This window comes from Talpa europaea (assembly GCF_964194135.1).
Source record: "Talpa europaea genome assembly, chromosome: 4".
In the NCBI taxonomy this organism is placed as follows: Eukaryota; Metazoa; Chordata; class Mammalia; order Eulipotyphla; family Talpidae; genus Talpa; species Talpa europaea.
This window is the reverse complement of record NC_140070.1, coordinates 144,598,528-144,620,989: the sequence shown is the minus strand read 5'-3', so window position 1 is coordinate 144,620,989 and position 22,462 is coordinate 144,598,528. Positions and strand designations below refer to the sequence as shown.

The 22,462-nt window shown below is 54.4% G+C and overlaps 1 protein-coding gene across 1 annotated transcript in view; it reads right to left on the bottom strand.

Moving 5' to 3' along the window:
• Positions 1-1,353: 1,353 nt before the first annotated feature.
• PCP4 (Purkinje cell protein 4) overlaps positions 1,354-22,462 on the bottom strand; it is a 47,145-nt gene continuing 26,036 nt past the window's right edge. Inside the window, exon 3 of the mRNA XM_084231435.1 lies at positions 1,354-1,609. Coding sequence (XP_084087561.1) covers positions 1,482-1,609 — 128 coding nt within the window. The 3' untranslated portion in view covers positions 1,354-1,481. The remainder of the gene's footprint in view (positions 1,610-22,462) is intronic.

Here is a 22,462-nt window from a genome sequence, read left to right as displayed (position 1 = left end):
TACACAGCAGCCCCTGGCCTGTCACCCCCTTCCGCGGGCTCTGTGAGGCCTTGGACTCCCACAGAAGGGACTCTTTGGGAGTGTCCTTCTTGCTGGACCATTCCCTGGGCTGCTAAGGTTGAGGAGAGAGACGCTGGGCTTCCCCTCGGGCCTTGACTAGAGAGGCGCTGCGTAGGATGCGTCCACACTGACCAGGGCTGCCGTGGTGGCCACCGGGAAAGGACTGGCTGGGGTGGGGGGGCAGTCCACAGAACTGCCCTGAGACAATGGGGCACACAGGCCACAGGGGCGAGACGGGCTACCCAGGACCCGTCTTCAGAAGCCCCGAGGCACCAAGGGAAAGTCGGCTGGACCCCTTGCAGGAGACACCGGGTGCAGGCTCGAATGGAGCTCTTGACGCTGCCGACCCTCCCGCGCGCCTCACGAAGGTAGACAGGCCGAGAGGAGCACCTCCCCCCATCATCACCCTGCACGCCCGTTGCTTCCTCTGCACCTCGCGCCACACTCCTGGCCACACATGTGGGCACACACAGGCCCACCGGGCACATGCCACCACCCCGCCCCGGCTACCGTCCTCACACTCCACGCTGCAGAGGGAAGAAGCCCACAGTGGAGCCAGCATGGTCACGAGCATCCTGGGTGCTGATGACAGAGGGGATGCAGCAAAGCTCAAACAGCCACAAGAGACTTGGGGGGCCCCTGCACATGGGACCCCAAAGCAGGCACACACCCAGTCCCCTGGCTCTGGCCTCTCCAGGGGGGAGATTACAGTGTGAGGAGCATGGGGGGGCACCTCCCACCTGAGTCCCACTTGGGGTGAGCAGCAAAGAGCCTCAAAGCTGGGGGGTGTCCCTTTGGAGCCATGAACCGCGTAAACCAGGGTGATGGGCTCCAGATGTGGATGCACCCCACCCCTGCTGTCCTGGTGAGCCCCAACTTTCCAGCGGGACTTCTGAATGGTCGGCACCCGGATACAGGGACCGGGCCCCATCACAAGAAGGCACACGGCCATCGCCAGCCAGCACCGCCCCGTGAGCTGCGTGCACTGAGGACGTGTCTGCCCCTGGCAGAGGACACCTGACACGCCAGCTCTCCCGGCCAGGACCGAGCAGACCTCAGACGTGGATGCTCTGCCACGTCCCAAGATCATCACCCAGGGCGAGATGAAGACAGACACTGAATCACGCATCTCAACTCTGTTTTATTATAACACCAAGGAAAATAGTTGCAGGAGGAATGATACCAGAGATAAACAGGTTAAATCACTCACAATTGCATCATCTATACCTTCCTAAAAGGGCATAAATATCACGGTGTCCGTGCATGCATTGTGGGAGAGTGTGTGTGTGTGCATGTGTGCATGTGTGCATGTGTGTGTGTTTATGTGTGTCGGATGATTTCTCTCTAGGGTGTTGTTATAATTCTAGACAGATGATGGCTGGAGTCGGTGTCTTCTGGCAGACGAGGAAGGGGCACTCCCACTAGGACTGGGAACCAGCCTTTTTCTTCTGGAACTTTCTGAACTGAGACTGAATGGCCACCGCCGCACGTTCTGTCTCTGGAGCGTCCATGTCAATGTCGAATTCTTCTTGAACTTTCTTCTGCCCATCTGCAGCAAAAAACACAAACACGCAGCAATGACCGAGCTGAAGCAAGAGGCAGCGCCCAGCCCACCCCGACAAGGCCTAGCTGCAGAGTCGAGCCCGCAGGAGCGTGCCCTGGCCCTGGGGGGCAGCAGGCCCTTGTCCTCGTGGTGAGTGGGTGACATCACCTGACCGTCCCCCCAGGCCGAGTCTCACAAGGCTCAGGCTTCGCTCCAACAAGGCCAGCTTAGCAGTTTGTTTGCTGCGGGAGAAACACTGAACCGGCCCCCGGCCCACGGTTCCCGCCATTGAAAGGGGGATCCAAAGGCAAAGCAATGGGAAAGCTCACCGATTGGCCCTCGGCCCTGGGGGCCTCTCAGGGCACTCCCCGACTTCCAGCCAATACTTAGAACAAAGGAGTAAAATCCTCTTGGCCATGAAGCCAAGAATCTGTAAAACTTCCACTCAGTAGAAGAAACTGATGGTCAGGATCACCAAGTGCTCTTTCTCGTTCACTTCTTTTCAATTCAGACACAGGCCCCAGGCCGGGCTGCCTCACTGCCCCGGGCCCCTGAGAGCAAGGCCAGGCTAGGTGTACCCTGCGGGCAGGACCCAATGGCCTCTCCTATTAAGACTCTCAGGTGAGCCCAAGACGCTGCCGGGGTGGCGATGCAGGTGTTTACAGGTGACGCAACATGGAGGCCCTGGAAACCCACTGGCCAGCCTGGGCTGGCACCTGAGCAGGGGAGCCAAGTCAGGGGCAGAAATCGGGGTCCCCAGAGGCAGGTGGGACAGTGCTAGCCAGGAGCAGGGAGCGGGCCTGTTCCCGGCTGGCCACCAGGCACCCCATGCGTGCGTTCTGATCTCACGGCCCCATCGCTTCCCCTTGGGATGATGTTCCTCCAGGCGCGGGCAGGGGCGGGCTGCCAGCAAGGAGGCTGTGAGCTCCGCACTCGCCCCATGCCGCGCTCCTGCACCTGCGAGCCCTCAACTGAGCAGCTGTCGCCTGGTGTTTCCTGAGGGTCCCCACGCAGGCGCAGGTTCGACCGAGCCCCCCACTCGCACCCCTGCCTGAGGTGGTGCTGCCGGCTGCAGCTCTGCCAGCCCCTGGCCTGTGGTCTGTGACCGAGACCAGAACCAGAGTCCTCTGCAGAGTCCTCGGGAGCCCAGGAAAGCAGAGATTTCCAGTGCACCAAAGTCCAGGCACTGTCTGGGGGCCCGAGTTTTTTAACCTGCAAACCCTGAGGATGAGGGGACAGCGGGATTGTCCCTAGGCCCTCCGGTGGCTGTGGGCAAGCCGTCCGCTCTGCAGGGCCATGACTCAGGGAACCCACTCCAGAGGAGGACCTGGGCGGCCCCCACCCTTACCCCCACCCCCGTGCCTGAGGCGCAAGTCCAGGCCGGGATGATTCATCACGGGAAGGCCGAACCCGGCGGAGCCCCTGCTCTCCTGCAGCAGAGCCTCCAGCCGGGAGCCTGAGGGAGCGGCACCTGCAGGTCTGGGAGTCGCTGTTTCCCACGGGACTGGACGGTCTTGAGCCCCCGAGCCTCCCCACAGAGGAGCAGGCGGCTCCTGCTTCCTGACGGCAGGTGGGAGCAAAGCCCCAGCGCCAAAGGAGATGGGGGATTTCGCTTTCAAATTTAAAACACTGCTGCAGCCTGAAGATTTTGAAGGGGCTGATTCATCTTTCCCTTTTTAAAATAGTTGGAGAAAACAGCAATATTATTTTTTTGACAAATGATAAATGAAGATGCAGGAAGTTATGTATATTTAGGGAATAGATAATGAGAGGAAGGACGGGTCATAAAAATAAATTTCACAATTACATTTTAAACTAATATCTCCAGCCGAATGGGATGTATAGATCCCGCCCGCGTTTGGCAAATACTACAGTGCTGAGGAAAGCAAGCAGGATATTTCAGGAGCCTGACTTTCTGTTTACTTTGCAGAACGAGCCTTCTTTGGGGAAGGCTGATCTTACCTTCCGCTGAGCAGGCCCCGGGTGGGGGTGTGTAAACCCGGGGGAGGGGAACCCCCCCGATTGCGGGGGAAGTCACAGCGCAGGTGCAATGCCCTGAATGTGGTGGTGGGGCCACGTGACCCTGAAGCCAGAAACGCTCAGCTCTGAGAACCCCCAACTTGGCAGGAGGAAGGGAGGTAGGAAGAGGGCCTGGGGGGAGCTGAGGGGGCACCAGCCTGTGGCCTCACGTGTTCGTGCAGAGACCCAGGCCCAGTCAAGACCCCTCCTGTGTGGTGACAGCCCCGAGGGGTGCGGGGGTCACCAGGGAGGAGCCAGGGCCACCAGCAACCCCAGGGCCTTCTCCAGTGAGGACCCCAGAGAGGGGCCCTCAGCCACGCCACAAGGGAAGACACCTGGGGGTGCTCCTGCACTCCTCTCTCACTCCGAACCCCAGTTCTGAGCAGCTCATGGGCCAGCACCTGCCAGGGTCTCCTCATAACTGCTGACTGCAGGTCAGCATGAGGCGGCCCCGGGTGCACCCCTTCCTGAGTCCCTGTCCCTGCCGCCCGCCCCTGTCCTCTGGCTGAGGCTTATATGCACACAGAGGCAAAGACATACCCCTGAAACTTACATAGTTTTGTAATCAGTGGTAAATCAATGAAACTTTTTTTGCTAAAAAAATGGGTGGGGGCATAATCCCAAACTCCACCGGAGAATGAGAGGAAACTGAACTTCTGGACTCTACAGCTCAGGAGGTACGAGCAGAGGGACCCCATAACACAATGTCCTATGTGCCCAGCTGGGCGGACCCCAAAATATCTGAGACTTCACCCAAACTCTGCCATGTCCATTCACTGAAGACCTGGCCTCTCATGCCAAAGGGCAGAGCGAGGGAGTGAAAAGCCTTATCACCCCGCCCGTTCTCACAGCCCCATCTTGCAGCCGCCATCTCTCACACCCCACGCCACCCCCAGAACAAAGAGCACAGCTGCAAAGCAATGACACCTCCTCCCTGGGCAGAAATTTCATCAAACCAAGGCAGGACACAGGTTGCTAACAGGCCAGCATGAGGACTTGGATAACCAAGGCCCCCAGGGGGACCTGGGTGTGCTGGGCACCGGCACAGACATCCTGATGCTACCTCCCCGAAAACCACCTCATCCCCCGCAGACAGCGAGCAGGACGCGCCTCTGTTAGCTTGTGTTTTATTTTGACATGAGCAAGACGTGCAGGTGCGTCTTCCCAAAGACGACCCCGTGGCTGAGCGTCGAGACTCTCCCGCGTAGACTTACAGGGACGCTCCTGTGCAGCTCGCCTGGCGGCGAATGTGAAATAGAGGACCATAAACACAAAAGGAAGGAACTGCCACCAGCTGGAGACAAGCCCAGATGACTATCCCCCGTCTCCAACACTGTCGCAACATCCCCTCCAGTCGGGGAAGTCCTGCTTGCCAATAGCTATTCCCGCACCGGAATTGAGGGCTGGTGTGGGGTCCCCAGTCAGCCCTATGGCAGGTCACCTGGGTCTGCCCGAGCACTGTGCCACGCCTGAGTCCCGCAGGCTGTTGCCCAGAGGAAGACGCTTCCTCTCTCTGTGCTGGAGGCTGAAGTCAGTCCAGGGGTCCGCTGGCTTGGCATCTCCCGAGGCCTCCCTCCTAGGCCAGCGACAGCCGTCTACGCCTGTGTCCGCACCCGCAGCCTCTCCTCGTCTTATAAAGACTTGGGTCAGACTGGATCAGGCCCCACCTACCAGGCTCCTTTTAACTCGCTCTTGTTGTGAAAGGCCCCATCTGCACTCACGGCCCATTCTGAGAGACCGGGGCTCGGACTCCAGCATGTGGATCCGGGGGGACATGGTCAGCGTAACTTTGGGGCTCTCTGCAGAGCAGCTGCGCATTTCTCGCTGGTCTGACTTGTGCACAGATTCCTGGATTCCTCCAGGAATCCAGGTCTTGCTCCGAATCTTGATTTTACTCCCCAGTCTTGTGCTCCTTTCTGCTCTTCAGACACAAGCCTCTGTGCTCGGGACGGGCGTCGGTGGGGCCCGCTGCTGTTGCTCAGGGAATCTCTTCTAGGCTCCAAGTCTGAGCATGGACCACGAGGAGCCGGTGGCGAGCCTGCCCGCGACCAGGTGGCCGGGCAGAACTTTACCAAGTGCCTTCACTCGGCACGTGGTCTGCAAAGCCAGGCACAAGCTGCGACTGTCCTAGGGGCTGGAGAAGAGCAGGGAGCACCCCACACTCCTGCTCTCCCGGGGAGCACTGACAACAAAAGGGAAATGCACAAAGACGTGATGCAACCTCAGAAATTCCAAGAATAAAGCCGGAGACAGAGCTATGTCCAGGCGGTCAGGGGAGGCAGGGAAAGGACCGCGTGTGGGGCAGAGGCCGCCCCCAAGGCCAGCTTGTGGCCCGTCTGCCCGGGAGGGAGGGGCAGCCAGGCTCTTAGTCGATGAGAAACAACAGTTTCTGAAAAATTATCCTTCATTGGTGCACTCGCAATCTAAGTGGCAGACTCCAAATAATTAGCATAAAATCCTTTAAAAAACGAACAGACGTGTAGTCATTCAGGGCATAACTGAGCTATTCATGGATCCTGAACAGCCCAAGATAGGATGAAATGTTGGAATCGCAACATCATTCAAAAATATACCGTGTGAACCCCCACGTTTGGTCAAAGGAACTCAAGTCTATTTGTTTCCGAGCTGATGATATAAGATGTTGCCTGGGGTACCGGCGCCGTCATGAACACAGGGCCATACACACACATGCACACATGCACACACACACGCACATGCTCCCACAGAGACGTAGCCATACAGACACACAAATGCACAGCACACGCACACACAGACACACACACATGCACCCATATAGACACACAGAGACACACACAGCGAGACACACAAAGATGAACACATACACACACACTCGTGCACACACACACAATCGGCAGACACACACACACACACTCACACACATACACACAGGGACGGCTTGCATTCACCTACTAATAAAGCTCCATATTTTAAGATTTATTTTATAGAAACAAATTACCTCCTAAGGCCTAATCCTGTAGATCAGAAATTTGCGCATAAGCAGTAAATTGGGGTATAATTGTCCTGAGTAGGAGTGTGTCTTGATCGGGAGCGCAGCACAGAGCTGCTATAAAAGGACCTGCATTTTCACATGCCATAAAGAAATAACAGTCATTTAACTTAAGTATGCCCTGCGAGCGAGCGGGGCTTGAATGCCACGGCTCTGAGGCGGCCTGCCTCTTCCAAGGGGTGATATTAACTCGGCACACGCCAGCATCTGTCCATGGCCTTGCCCTTGATGCTCTTGAGCTCGCTGAGGCGGAGGGCCCAGCCCCGTCTCTCCTGCCCCGGCCCCTGGCGAGGACAGCAATGTGGCTGCCTCCGGAGGGCCTCAGGCCCCGAGGCCTGAGGGAAAGCAGAGAAAAGTAAGGAAAGCGAGTAAGAAGGGGAATTTTTAGCCTTTACGCCCCAAAGTGGATCAAAACATACCCAGAGAACAGATATCTGGTGTTTGGGAAAAGGTTATTACCTCCAAGAAAAAGAAGTAATGACAATAAATTGCTATAGCTACTCTGTAAAAATATTGGCATCAGGCCTCCGTTTCATGAGACGCCAATAATAAGCAAAGACAACGCAGTATTTGAAAAGCTGCAGAGGAAGCCTGAAGAGGGCCGGCATCCTTCGCGGTGACTCCTGAATGGAACAGCCTCTCTCTGCCAGGCAGGCGCTGGCGCCCAGCAAGCAGCTCCCAGCGGTTTCTCGCCCCTGCCGCCGGCCTGGGATTTATCCAGCTGGGGTTGCCGGTGCGGAGAATTGCAATTTTCCAGGTCTTTGCTAAGCAGCAGAGATTAATGAGCTGGGTCAGGCCTTAGCAGTGCCCGCAAGGGGTCTTTCTGCCTCTATCGTGCACCCACATCAAATGAACACAATCCCCATTTCTCCTAACTTTCCATTTACCAAGTTGGTGCCTTCTTTGGTACTTACAGCTGTTTACGAGAGAGAGAAATCCTTAGGTCCCACAGTAGTGCTGTTCTGACACACACAGCCTGCGCCGCACCAGCCAGGCCCGGGTTAAGCCTAAGCCCCAGTCATGGGCTGAAAGCGAAAACTCACTCACAGCCCCGCCCCTGGCCCCCGCAGAGATCCCTCTTCCCTGGCCTCCCCCTAGACCCTCTCCTTTACATAAAACAAGTACCCAGATGTGGCATTCAGATAATCAGATGAGTGTGACTCCGGGGGTATCAGCAGAAAGGAGCACTATGAGACCAAACTCCCCCAAGTTCATTACCAGGAGACAACCAAAGAGGTAGATTTAAACATCATTGAAAAATTATTTTTCTACTGGGAAGGCAGACGTGGTCCCTACTTGCATTTCTCTGCTCCACTGCTGAATGAGAGCCCCCAGGTGTGTGGCTTAAACACCGATATTTACTTTCTCTCGGGCTGGGGCTGGAAGGCCAAGGTCAAGATGGCCGACCTCTGAGGCCACCCTGTCCCTGCGTCCTCGCGGGCTCATCCCTCTGAGCCCGTCGGCCTGATCTCTTCTGGAAGGACATGAGTCAGCTTGGATTAGGGCCATGCTGACAGCCTTGTTTTGTTTGATTGCCCCTTTATTCTTTTTTAATTGAGGTAATGTTGGTTTACATTGTTTGTATTTGGGGATACAGAGGATCCCCCTTCTTGTGTTATCACCCCTTTAAAGGCCCTCTCTCCAACACAGTCACGTTTGGAGTGCAGGGCTTGGGGTTGAGCATAAGGACCTTAGGGCGGGGACACTCAACATTTTCTAGGGAAAAAAATCAAGACAAACCAATGAGGCAGCTGAGAAGCAGCTGGACTCGAGAGGGGTCAGACTCCTTTCCCAGGTCACACCCTTCCTTGTGTTTGAAATAAGGACGGTCACGAAATGAGGTTTGTTTCTCTCCGGTGCTATTTCGAGGAACAAGGACAGCGGTCAGCGGCCTGCGGCCTGCTCCTGGACGCGCTGGGGAAATCGCCAGGCCGGCTGCAGCCCCAGGCGGTGGACAGATGGCTGGGCCAGCGCCCTCTCCCCTCTCCCTCCACCACGGCCTGAGAACCCGCCACGCCCGGATGTCCTGGGAGCAGAATTCCGCCATGCAGGCTTTGGGGTCAGCCCGGCAGGTGCCCTATCACAGGACCCCCCAGAGAAGGCAGAAGTGAGCGCCAGGGTGGGGGCCCAGCCAGGAAGACCCGTCTCCGGCCAACACGGAGGAGAGGCCTGGGTCACACCCCCTGTCCTTCCACCCAGCAGCAGGGCGGCCTCTGCTGGAAACCCCACCGGGTGGCCGAGTGCGGCAGATCGTTGCCAGCTACGCCCAGTCCAGGCTGCATTCTCTTGTCCCCCAGAAATTCCATAAGGCGCTGGTACCCTTTAATAAATCGACTTCTACCGAACCGACAGTAGATTTGTCGCCTCCGGCACCTTCTCCCACAGACACTCCTAGTCGTCACGGGGCTAGGGAGGAAGAGGAGGAAGACACCCTGTGTCCGGAGAGCACGAGGGGGTCTTTAGACTGCGGACCCGAGTCTTTCCTCTTATCTGCTCAGACAGCACTGGAGGGCTTCCCGGAGGAGAGTGGGCAGATGAGGCCTTACAGGGGTGAGGGCAACGCACCAAGCTTCTCTTCCTCTTCCGAGACAAGGAAGGAATGGAAAGAACTGGCCAGGAATCAAGTACTACCTTCCCTAACAGTAAACCACGGACAGAGAGCCACGCGGCCCCTCCCTCACGCTCCACCAAGAAAAACTACTTCAAGCCGCTGGGAAGAGGCGGAGTGAAGAGCAGAGCCGAGCCTGGCAGGTATGCACGGGCTCGGAACAGGCACCCTTTGTCTTATTTTCTTGTTCCGATCTGCTTCTGCTAGCTGGGATGCTGCTGTGATGGCTGGTGCTCAAGCAGCCCGAATGCTCAGAGGTTTGTGCTGAGGATAGCAAAACAGTAATACAGGGGCTCAGTGCTCCTCGCGGCCACTCTGCTGCCCTCCACTACCTACCTCCAGACACCATTTACACCATTTTCAATGTATAGTATATATTACATAATATGTAATAAATAGATGTGAAAACGATATACTCCCTATATTGTATATATAATTAAAGGTGTTGTTATTTTAGGGTTTGATTTTTTGGTAGATGAACCTCATTTTCCTCCACGTTATAACAAGTATAGAATCCCTTTGAAAACATTTCACTTCAAGCTGATAATAACGAAAATTCAATACATCGTTGTGCGTAGCCTGGCTCATTTTCTCCCTTTGACTGTGTGCTTTTTCTCCTGAGACACCTGTCCAGTTCCTGATACGTGTGGATGGCCGTTTCTTCTTAATGATCAAGAGTTTGAAGACCTCAGCTCTTTTGCAGAAATATTTCCTGTATCTTCGGGAACACTGGCAGCCTAACTCCCTGGCCGCCCTCCGGCCTCCGGCTCTCCCCTCCCCTCCGGGGAATCAGCTCTCTCGCAACACCCTGCCCTGCCTGGTACAGTCACTCAAAGTACGAGCCTTTCTAGGGCTTGAAGACGCAGAAAAGGAGCGTGTTATGCCCTCCTAGGGAGGTGGTTCCTGCTCAAGTCTTTGCCTCCTTCTTTCATTCTGCTGCAGCTCCCTGTTTCCTTCTTTGCATTGTTTTAGAATATTTGGCCTTTTTGCCTTTCTCTGACTTTGCCAGGACTCATCAAGCAGCACAGGCTAAAATGCTGACCTCTTTGTCAGACTCCCTTTTGGCTTTAGCTTCCAAACTTCAAAACACCAGCTTTGAGCATTAAACCCCGAGAATGTCACCACCATGGAGAATTTTATAAAGTTCCCCACTTTTAACTTGCAAGAAAAGTCCAAGCAATCGTAATCAGGGGACATTTTCTAGTCACCTCAAAGGAGCATCCTCTCACCTAATTCATAGAAAAACTCATCAAGGTCCTGCCTCTCCTGCTCCCAACATGCAAGGGAATGTGACTTTCAAGGGAGACACAGAAGCTAAGAAAATAAAAGGCATTTCAGGAGCCAGTACAGAGGAGGAGAAAAGTCCGTAGACTAGAGACAAGTGAGCCCCAGCTCCCGGGTGTGGTCGGCCAAGCTGGGAACAATCCAGAAGGCAACATGGGCTGGGAACAATCCAGGAGGCAACAACAGCATGGGCTGGGAACTCATTACATGGCCCCTGGAAATGATCTGACTTTGAGGCTGGCCGTGGGCCTCTTCTCCGTCCCTCTGGGGAGCGTGGCCTGACTGAAGGCTCCTTGGAGGCCGCACACCCCCTGGCTGGGGTCCCGCATCCTTCCTGTAGAGCTCCCCCCGCTCCTGGCCACATCCCACGCTGCTCTCTGGCCTGGGACTCCATCCAAGCATCCAAGGTGCTCCTCTGGGGGTTTTCAGGAATCACCAGCTTTCTCAGATGTGCGAGACTACTCAGCAGAGGGGCCCACTGTGCACAGAATCGGACTTCGGGTGCAAAGCTCGGAGTGAAGCTGGGAAGGGGTCTGAAAAGCCAGGTCCAGCTGCAGCTCAGCAGACTCACACCCCTTAACCCAGGGCTGCCTCGCCCCCCATCATGTCACACCTGTGAGCTCCACCTCTGCAGCTCCCACATGGCCACATCCGGTCCCAGCTCCCCAAACCTGTCCATGCGCTTCAAGCATCCTAACTGGCCAGTGCTCACGAGGGGCATCTCCAGGCAGCGGCGGGCACCTCCATCCCCAAACACAGGTTTGCATGTGAGCAAAGATGTGTGTTGAGTCCCAGAACCAATGAGGTCCTGCGGCACACCTCAGCCTCGCACCCCTCTTCACGTCCAAGTGCAGACACATCACTCCTGCTGGTTTTTTTAAAAACAACACTAAGTCAAGAGCTCCTGCCAGGTACTCGGCCATCTGTTAGATTAGAGGTGAGTTGCCCCAATGTCAGGCCGTGCTATTCTATTTACCCAGAAGATGCCACGTGTTTATAAAAAGAGAAAAAGATGAAATACCCAAGAGGGAATAAAGTGACGCCGTTTGTGGACCAGGTCACCGAGCCCCAGGGAGCACCCCAACTCAGGAGGACTAGCTGGCTAAGGCAGAGTTCTGGCTTCTGTTGAAAGCATTATTTATTAATAATAACCACGTTCTGGCAGCCCAGGCCAAGAAGAACAGGTAAGAAGCTCTTTGTTGGGGAGCAGGAAAGTTGACTCCAGACTTCCTGCACCGGGCCAGGGGGAAGCTCAGGTGTGGGTGGGGCTTGGTCCCTGACCTTCAAGCGTTGAACCAGCACCTCCTTCAGGTTACACTGTGACCGCCCCTTCAAAGGCCCTACAGGCCAAAGATAAAGCAGAGTGTTTTTATTTCAAGAATTCTAAAAACAGAAATTCCCAGTGCCAGCAACATGATCCAAAATGACACACTTTTGAAATCATATTTTTAAAAAGCACGTTTCAAAGGACCAGCACTGAAACACCAACCCTGAACTTTTCTAATTATCAACAGAGGTAGAAGCATTTCTTTCTAGATTAAAAATTTAGCAGTGATGGAAGAGCCATTTTTGGTTGCAGTAGCTCAAGGGAGCACTAATAGCAGCTGATGTCAAGAAAGTGAAGAGGGGAAGCCAGTTTGGAGAGAGTGCTGGGGGGAATCTAGTACCTGCCTATCGGGTTAAACTTTTCTCTTTCCTTAGAGCCTCCTTCCAGCCCAGAACCACAATTCCAGGATGTCATGGTTTTGCTCAACTTTGAGATGTGTGAGCAGAACTGAGCACTGTCTGCAGGGAGCTCTTGGGCCTTCTCCTCTCTGGCCCCTTCCCCGCCAGATCCAGCTCAGAAATTCAGAAGCTGAGTTCGACTGTCCCAGGCCGTCCTCCTCGGAGGTGCCAGGAGCCTGGATTTAGAGAAAACGCAGGTGAGACATTTTCAAGGAGTAGCCACGCTCAGCCTCAGCCCACCGTGGGGGTGAGAGCCGGCCCTGCCATCCTGGCCCGGCAGCCTCTTTGCAAAACATGAGGCAGAGCCAGGAAGCATCCAGAAAACAAGTCCTTATGCTTGCTCAGCAGTCAGCTAACTGGAGATGCATATGTTTGGGGAAAAGATGGAATTTTCCTATTTTCATCCACTTTGTTGAGACACGTCTATGGCATGTAGCATTCACAGCCAGCGGCCACCCCGCTCAGCTCCACCCCGCTCAGCTCCATCCGGCTCAGCATCCCACAAGCTTCCTCCAGAGCTGCGTCTCTCGTTCCTCCCCAGAGGCGCTATGCCCTCCCTCCGCAAGTGCAGAAAATCAGACCAAAAGGCGTTAAACACGGTCGGGTGTCCGGGGAAGAGAAGGCCACGGAATCACGAAGGGCTAAAGGCACCCCACAGTGAGGACCTGGGACCCCAGGGAGGGCAGGGTTCACGGTGGACCCGCCAGCAGATGGCCAGACACAGGTGGCACAGCCCCGCCAGGCCCGCTTCAGGAACAAACTGAGATCAGCGTGGCTTGTGGCATCGGGGCAACCGGACAGTAGGCGCCTCAGAGCCGCGCTGCAAGGCCCATGTTCAGGAGGCACCGGGATGTCCGCAAGCCCCAGAGGAAGCCCAGCCAACTTTTGATATTAAACCTTTCTCTTTTCTTCTGAAATTCCAGGGAAATGATGGCCAAGTACAGCTCCCTGGGGGGAATAGCTTGAGCACATTCTGTGGCCAGAAAGTGCATCCTGATCCCCGGCAGCACCTCCCTGGTAGATTCCCATGAGCCAGGCCCTTTCAGACACCCTATAAAGATGTGGTCTCTACAGACCAGCAGGAACGCGGGGCGCACACACACTCTCCCCACAGGTCTGTGTTTGCATCGAATCTGCAGACCCTGACATCCAGGCACACGGTGGGGCCCCGACCCGGGGGCAGCCCTGCTGCATGGGGGCCCAAGCTGAGCAGGATCTGCAGGGAGAATGACGTGGCCACGAGAGCATCTAACACCCCAGGGGCCGCTGTCTTGTGATGACTGTGCTGGGGTGACAAAAGCCTGCGAGATGGCCTCGCTAAGTAAAGGCCGGAGCCCAGTGTTCAATCCTCTCCTGGGCCTGGGATGGTAGAAGGGGAGTGAGAAACGAGCGTGCTTTAGAAACACTGCAGGGACCTCCCTGGTGGCTCAAGGGGTGAAGTCTCAGCACTGCGAAGCTGTCCGCAGCCTCTGCAGCACGAGTTCAATCCCCAGCCAGGGAGCTACCCACAAGTCCCAGTAGACCTCTCCTGTCTCCCCGCTGCTCCCTTCAGTGGTGGATTTCAGTCAATCCTCCTATTCTGCTCCCCACTCTGAATCTGGTGAATCCTCTCATCCCCTGCGCCTCTGTCCTGCACCCCAGATCTTACATGCATAAATAAATAAATCTTTAAAAAAATAGAAATACTGCAGCAGCCACTCGCGATAACACCAGCCGCGGGCCTCCGGGGCCACATCCTGCACTGCTGGAACGCTGCCCTGGAGCAGCTGCGGGGGCTGACAGGGCCTGTGGGACCCAAAGGAGTCCCAGGGTTGAGAAACAGTCTCCATGTGAGTTACCTTGGGAGGAGATGGGGCTAGAGTTCGAGGGACCCTAATTTTTAAGTGTCTTTTTAAATGAAATCTTTCAGCACAGTCTGAATGACAAAATGCACTGTGGAAGAACTGGCAGGTCTTGTCCCAGCCTGCAGGCCTGTGTCCATGCAGGTCTCAGTAAGGCTGTTCCTTTGAAATGCAGCTCTCTGCCCCCGCCTCTTTTTTCCTTTCTTTTTCCTAACAAACCTGCCCTTTTAAATGCAGCCTTTGCCTGTTTGTGTCAAAAAAAAAAAAAAAAAAAAAAACCCCAGAACTGCAGACCCGGGCAAGGACGGTGTTCAGGCTGAGCTGCTCACAGGCCTGCTGAGGAGGAGGCCGCTGAGGATGTCAAGCGGCGTCGCTGTCAAAACCCAGCATTAATAAAAACGCCCCTCCGAGGGGAGCCGCACAGGGGGTTACCGGCCGTCACGTCCCAAGCCCGGGGTCCCCAGCGCCTGTCGCCGGCTTTCCTGGCAAGCTTCCCCGGCGGGTTTCTGTGTGGGGACGAGTATCTTGGCTTCTCGGCTGACCAGCTTCACTGCGGACAGCAGGGGACCCGCCCCGGGGGCCGGGAAGGAGCAGGACTGACATTCCAGGTCCTGCTCTGGCCTCGACTCCAGGCGGACGTGTCCGTGCTGCGTCCCGTGAGCCCAGGTCTTGTCCTCACACGTGTGAATCGAGGTTGTGAACTCAGGCGTGCGGAGCACCTACATGAAAGCCAGTCTGGTGCAAAAGCTTCTCCAGGGCGTGAAGGCAGATTTGGGCATCTCTGACCTGGGAGCCCTCAGGGCTGCATCAGCCCCTGGCAACACCTCAGCCCCTCGGGCAGCAGTAGGCCGGGCCTCCCAGGGACTCCTGGAGTCACACAGGGGCCTCCTTCCCGCACCTTTCCCGGGCCACAGCAGCCTGGTGGGCTGGGAAGGCAGCTCCTCTGGTGCCTCCAGCTCCAGCTCACCGCAGGGCCCGGTGGCCCCCACTGGCCCAGCTCAGGAGGCGGCCCCTCCCCCGCCAGCTCCGCCAAACCTGACCCCCCAGGGGAAGAGCCCGCTCTGCCCCCACCCCTTTCCCAGCTGGCTGAGGGGTCCCTGCCCCCACCCCTTTCCCAGCTGGCTGAGGGGTCCCTTCGGACTGGCCGCCGCGCACAGCTCCGCACCCACCCGCAACACCCCGCCTTCCTGCGACGCCCCCACCCCACCCTCTCTCTGCCACCCCCTTTGCCTCCCGAGTGACACCTGAGGAGGCTGGGGCTGCAGCGGCTGCTGAGAACGCACGTTAACCTTCCCGGGACAGCCTAATTGCCGGAGAACGTCAAATATGTCAGTTTTCAAAAATAGATCTGACAGTTCTCCTTCCTTTGGAAATATTAAGCCAACGATGACACTACACAGTTAAAAGAAAAAGGATGATCGTGATGGGCAGCATTTCCCTTTTTATTGTTCTCGACCCCACCCAGAGGTGGTACACAAAGGTCACCCCTGCTGTCGGGGTGAGCGCCGGCAGCTCCGGGCGGGGGCACCAGCGGTGCACGGGCCTCACGGTGCAGAGTGACTCCAACAGAGAAAAAATAAATTTTTAAATGTCATCCCTGCTCTGTCTTTGAAAAAGGTGCCATCAATTACAGGATAATGGGTGACATTTTTTAATTAGGCAGCTGAGCGGGGCAGGGGTGACCTGGCCTCAGGCTCCTCAAGGGAGGTTGCAGAGAAGGTGGGGTGCAACTCCGGCCCTCCCCCCCCTCCTCACACTCCCCCTTTGCCAGCTCCTCCTCAGCATGCGCTGCGACTTAGTGGGGCTCGTCCCCTGCATGGTGTGCCAGAGGCAACCGGAAGACAGGAAGGGGGGCTGGTCTGCTGCCCCGCCAGGGCGGCCAGGGCAGCACGGACTTCCCAGTTAGCAGAATGAGAAAATGTGGTCTGCAAGAAGGTCCTGGTACTGCAGGGACATACTGACACTAAAACAAAGCAAGACATTTCTGCTTACCCGACACTGACATTAACTGGGCATCCTGTGTATTTAGCTGCTAACCCTGGCCACCCTACAAGCCTGCAAAGTTGCCACAATTCAGCCACGTCCAGCAGCTACTGCCCCAGACACTCCCTTTTGGGGTCTGGTACCTGCCTTTGGCCCCTGCCAATGCTGGTCTGAGGCCCGCGGGCGACACTATTCTTTGTGGGTTTCCCTACATCCTGCACACACCTTTGCAAATGGTCCCCGGTAATCACAGCTCCTGGAAGCTTCCCGGTGGACCCCATCTCCCACCTCCCAGGACCACGGTGGATACACCCCTCATTACAGACTCTCAGCCACCCCCCCCCCAGCTCTCTCTTCTAAAATCGCCCACCACCCCTCTGACCACAGTCTCAGCACACAGGGGTGCTCAGCAAATGTAACTTGAATGAATAAGCAAATAAAGCAGAGCCCGCACTCTGGCCACGTCCCTGTTCTGGTTACGAAGGACCAACAGGTGCGCCCTGCCTGGACTGTATTCTGATCAGCCGAGGAAACAGCCTGGATGCACTTGACAGCAGCGGGGAGAGAGGAAGGCCCCAAATGAGCGAGCAAAGACGGGGCATCTAGGTCTGTCCCACCTCACCACTGCTGTCCAGCGAGTCACCCCAAATCCCCAGTGTAAATGCAGGAGCTGAGGCTCCTCTCCCCACCCCATAGGCTGGCGGCGCAGCTGGCACTTCCTGCAGGGAATCTCTGTGCTCGTGTGCAGCAGACGGCCCTAGGGCTAAGGCCCCCTGGATCCTCACCCACGTGTCTGGTGGGCTGGCTGCGGCTGGCAGGCATCTCCCGGGCAGCTGCTCCACGTGGCTGGCTGGACGTCCAGCAGGGTGGCTCTGGGGTCAGGCTTCTTACGTGGCACCCGGGATGCTCCCACAGCCAGCACAGCTTCTTCCGGCTCAGAACTGAGGCCCAGAGGCCTCCCCATATACTTGCTCCTGTCTCGGGCGCCCCCTCCTCCTGGGCCAGAGGCTCTGAGTCACCTTTAATCCTCTGCAGAGGACAATCCAACCCAGGAATCACAGGAAATCACCACCGAGGAGCAAAGTGACCCAGGAATATTTGCCACGGCTATTAAGAAGTGAGGACAGTGTAAGGAGCAGGACACTGCATGCCCTTGATTTGGAAAATGAATGAGATTCAAGTTAATTTTTCAGGCCCAAAAGCTTCATATGATCTATCTGCTTAACCCGGGGAAGCAGTTCAGGGAGAGCTGGGAAGAAAATCTACGGTGCCAGGAAGGGCACAGACTCAATGGTCTGAAAGAAGATGCTGAGATACTTCTCTCAGCCCTCATTTTATTTATTTCCTCTTAGATTTCTATCAGTTGGGAAATGATCGTTTATAAATTATCTGATCTGTACATGGAAAAGAAAATTATCCTAATTTGCGAAATGAAGTTACACAACGGGAAAAAAAGAAAGACCCTGGGCGTGTTTGGGGGCCAGGCCATGTGGGGACGCCACGCTGCATTTAAGGCTCTGCTCCACCACCTCTGACAAGGTCTGCGCTTCCATTTGCCCCCAGACACAGACTGAGAGCTGCGTCCTCCTTCGCAGGTGAAAAACAAGGGAAAGCGGCAGCAGTCACGGAGCCATCGGGCTTGTCATGGGGAACACGTGGCCGGAGAAAAGGCTTTCCCTCCACCAGACTCCGGTGTGGAGGACTCTGCCAAAATAACCCAGTGTTGCATTTTGTAGAGACTCTTAAAAAGGTGATTCAGAGACAAGTCAGTCCTCAATTGGCCGCGAGGTCAAGAAAATTGGTCACTTTCTGAAAACAAGGGGAAGAATGAAAAATTGTAGCAAAACAGCCCTGCTTGGTGATTGAATAATCCAAATTGAGCCACATCTTTACAATCAATTAGTATTGATCCGAGACTGCGGCTCATTACTGATTCAGAATGCTGGAAGACGCCAATCCCTAGTGTCGCGTGGAACTTACACGAGCCCTCGCAGTCCCCAGGTGCTCTCCCCAAAGCTGTGGTCTTGAGTCGTGTGAAGCCTGACGACACACGTGCCCTGGGCTCTGGAGCTCCGGGATGCTCTAAGGTGCGGGAGGCATTCGTGGGGACACTGAGGTTTCCTTCTCCGTGCACAGCCCGGAGGAGAGAGCAGGTGTCCCTGAGACAACCCCGTCCCCTGAAGTCCACTCAGGCTGCTCGATCGGCCCGGACACCCTCTCCCCAGAGGGCAGTCTGCATTTCTGCCTGTGTCATCACGAACAGGCCCCCTGATGGGAGGCAAATGGAGCATCTTATCTCCAGGTGCGATCCAGGCCCGGCCTCTCTTCTGAGAAGCCGCCGCTGTGCAACTTAATTCTATGATAAAATTACGAGTGTGTCATCTACTTACAGGAGCAGAGTGTTTTCAAGCACTGGGCAAATATTATTTCCATATAAATAACAGACAAGCCAAATACAAAATACCCCGCCTCCTGACTGGGGCGAGCAAGAGTCCAAAGGCTGGAAGAATCCTCTTTTCCTGGTTCAAACGGCCTCGCGGACTTAAAAAGATCTTAACTGGCAACTCTTTTAGCATCATTTGTAACTTCAGCGTTTCCCTAAGGCATATGTGTCTCCTCCATACAGACAGAACAAGATCCTATGTTTACGTGGTCTAAAGTAGCCAAAGTTCAACCCTACCAAAAAGGAAGGGAAGAAGGGAGAAAGCAGGGAGGAAAAGGAAAAAAGAAAACTATGGATAAACTCATAAATTAGCATATTTCTTCAATTTTTTAATGTTTTATTTATTTTCTTACGTCTTTGTTAATTTGGGGATAGGATTTGATTTCTCCCTTCTGGTGTGGTCCCGCCACCTGGCTCTTCAATTTTGGTATTTTGAATTTTTTAACGGGTCTTTTCCTATAATGAGGCTGAGGCCACACGCTCTTCCCAGAGGTGAGTTAACTACACTGACGGGATGAAGGTGCTGCTGAACTGCATGTCCAGCTTGGCCAAGAAGACAGCCCGCTGCCTCATCCTGGCCCACGGGCTCAGACCACAGCCCACCCCACGCCCCAAGTTGCCGGGTCACACACGGGACCTCCATTAAGAGCCCATTAAGAGCCAACTCTGGAGAACATGCCCAGCGACAGCCTGGGGCTCTGGAAGTGGGTCCAGTGGCCGGAGCGGCCCTCATGTGATGTACAGGACCTCAAGCATAAGTGACTTCAGCAGGGTCTTTGCTGGGCGAGGGTCCTGCCCACCTCCCAAGGCTGCTCGGACCCCACGGAAGGTGATGAGAGGGAGCATTTGACACTTGGCGCTTATGACAGACGCAGAGACTGTGACCAGGGCCAGGCGGCAGGCCCCACGTCTGCTGACCGTCTCCACACACATCAGAGGCAGTAGGTTAGAAGCAGAATATCCGAAAGGGCAACTGGCATGAGAGATTATTATAATGTGCAACCCAAAGGGGCGGGGGTGGGGAATCGCCGTGATCTGAGATGGACAATAATCAACCCCCTGCCGGCACGGATCCAAAACAGCCTTCATGAAGAATCGACTCCCTGTCCAAGCCGTCTTACCTGCCGGTCACGCGCGTGCCGAGACCCCGTGGTTTGAAGACCTGGCTCCATTAGCAATTCCAATCCCCTTCTGCCCCACTCTGGATCAATACCCACCGTAACCCGTGTGTCCCTGCCTCCCTTTGGATACAGCTTCTTTAGAGTCCGGGGAGCCAGCCACAGGGACACATCTGGCTAATAATGTTGGAAAGCCGTGTTAGTGTTTCATCCACTCTGGCTTTGAATTATTTTTTTCTGGTGGTTTCAAATGCAGATATAGCAGGCGAGACAAGGCCAGGAGACCGCAGAGGGAGACACAGGCACTCGTGTTTCTTGTTAAGAGCTCCCTGTGTCTGCAGCCAGCCTCACTCAGTCGGCGCTGCTTCCTTTCTTGCACCAGCAGGAAGCAGATTTGGAGCCTCCTGGTCTGGGAGCAGCTGCGCACCTGAGAGCGGGTCACCTAAGGGCGGGGCCTTGCCAAAAGGCAGGTGCGGGTTGCAGGAGTATAAACTTCACATTCCCAATACCTCTCGCAGCTGAACGTTGAGTCCTCTTTTCATCCACCCCAAGACATGTAGCTCAGCCAGGTGAGTTTCTAGCCATACCTCCGGGGAGATGGACGCAGGGTAGACACACAGGCCTCACCCTGCCTCAGGCATACCACAGGTCTACACCACAGGCCCGGGCTTCCCTGTCTGTCCTCAGACTCACATCGCAGCCCCTCCCTAAGTCAGCGACAGCCTCACTGTGGGTAGCTGCAGGGCGTGAGGACTGCACGGGGCCTTAGAAGTAGTGTTTCTTCCTCTTGCTGTGTGCCAACTTTCCTGCGCAGAGAAGCCAGAGCAGCCAGCCGCTGTCTCGGCCACAACCCCCTTCAGCCTGGGGTGTCATGTGAGTGCTCGCTCCATCCTTGTGTTCCCAGGTCACCTCGCCAGTCACCTTCCACCCTCCCATGCAGACCTCGCACCGCGCGCTCCCACAAAGCAAAGGGAAGGCGTAAACACAGCCCAAGCAAAACCCACCAAGTCAGCTGCAGGTCTCAGAAGGGCATCGGGCAACAAGAAGCACAAAAGATAAAATGCTGGTACCTCCTAGGCGCTCTCGACAAAGAGGGTGGGGGTAGGGGCATCGGGTGCAAGTGCCTGAGGAATAGAGATTGATTCTGTTTCTTATTTGAAAAATCACACTCAGGTTTAATAATGGTGCATATACATATATTTACCTATGTGGCGAATATGCAGATACAGATTTCTCTCATAGGCAGGTATACATGTATCTATATTATCTATATATAAATGCATATGTATTTCTCTATATCTACTCAGGTCCTCAGTTTATCTCTCTGTCAATTATTTAATATCAGGAAAACAAGAAAATGCAGTATGTGTGTTTGTGTTCCCTCAAAATTCAAAGGTGAGGTGAACTTAAATCTCTATGATTTTGATTTTATTCAAAATCTTTAAAAGAGTATCCAGTGCAAGGACATTCGATTTTATTTGTTGTTCCTAATCACATAATCATGTCAAAGTAAACATCTTAAGTGGCCTAGCAGTTCCCCCACATGCATCAGAAACCTCAATACTGATCTCCCCATAAGCAAGGCACACCTGTTCAGGTGCATGCTGCCTAAGGCTCTGCTCAGCTACGGGACTAACACCTCAAAGAAACTGCAACCCAGAGCCCTGGGGACAGTTCATATAATACCTCCTTTTTGTGCATTTAGCTACAGCTCCATCTGAGGGGGTTCTTTTATCAAAACCAGGTGTGTTCACATGCCCTTCACCTCCAAAGCCAGAGTCTTAGAAACAAATGTGTCACCACTTACTAAGTCAAGAGAAATCCATTCTACTTTTAGAAATTCAATTTAGCTTGAGTAAATCCACAAGCCCAGGAAGGAAGATTGTCCTGGGATCATGATTCATAAATACCCCGTTTAGACTGGATGTCTCCCCTAGCCACTCATCTTCCAGCATTTTCCTACTTTCTATGTCAATAAAGGAATTGAACTCTTGGAATCTCTCTGAACAACAATTACAAAGACACAGTTCAAGAGACCCAATGAAAGTTGTGTTTTACAAAAAAGAAAAGCTTGTGGTTATGTCCAAGCTGGTTACTGGTGGTGAGGGCTCTAGATCAGATGTTCCCGTGTGTCTTTACACACATGTTGAATTTTAACAAAGCAGATGAATTGTAACCATAAGTAAAAACTATTATTCAGTCAAGCAGACTGTTATATCAACAAGCAAATGAAGTCCTTGTCCTAACTAGTCAAATAACAAAGGTATTTTGTTCAGAAAGCAATGAAACTCTCCAAATCACCAAGATCCTAATGGACTCATTTTTTTAAATTAAAACATAATTATCACCCCAAAATTTCTTTCAAAACATGTCTCCACACAGATGAGATGAGCAACATTGAACTGGCCCTGCTGTGGATCCAGACACCCATTTCCTGGAGAGTGGGGAGGGTCTCGGGAAGCCCCAGAGAGCACCAGAGGACACATCATATTTCACGCCAACAGATGCCATGGCAACAAAATAAATCCTAGGATTACAAGAAACCAGATTCCAGCTTCCCAGCCAATGGCCCTCTTTAGATAATGTTTAATATGAGGAAATTCCAGCACAGCCCAAGGATTCAGATCCTCTGATGTTTCTGTATATCTGACTCGTGTCTTCTGTGATCTGAATTCTAACTTCACTGCCCTCATGATTCACTCCCACAGGCTTTAAGGGTTCAGTGGAGATCTCAACTGAACTCATAATATGGGAGGTAAGAAAACCTTGATTTGGAGACAACTGATGAAATCTGTGCGTGTTCATTTAGG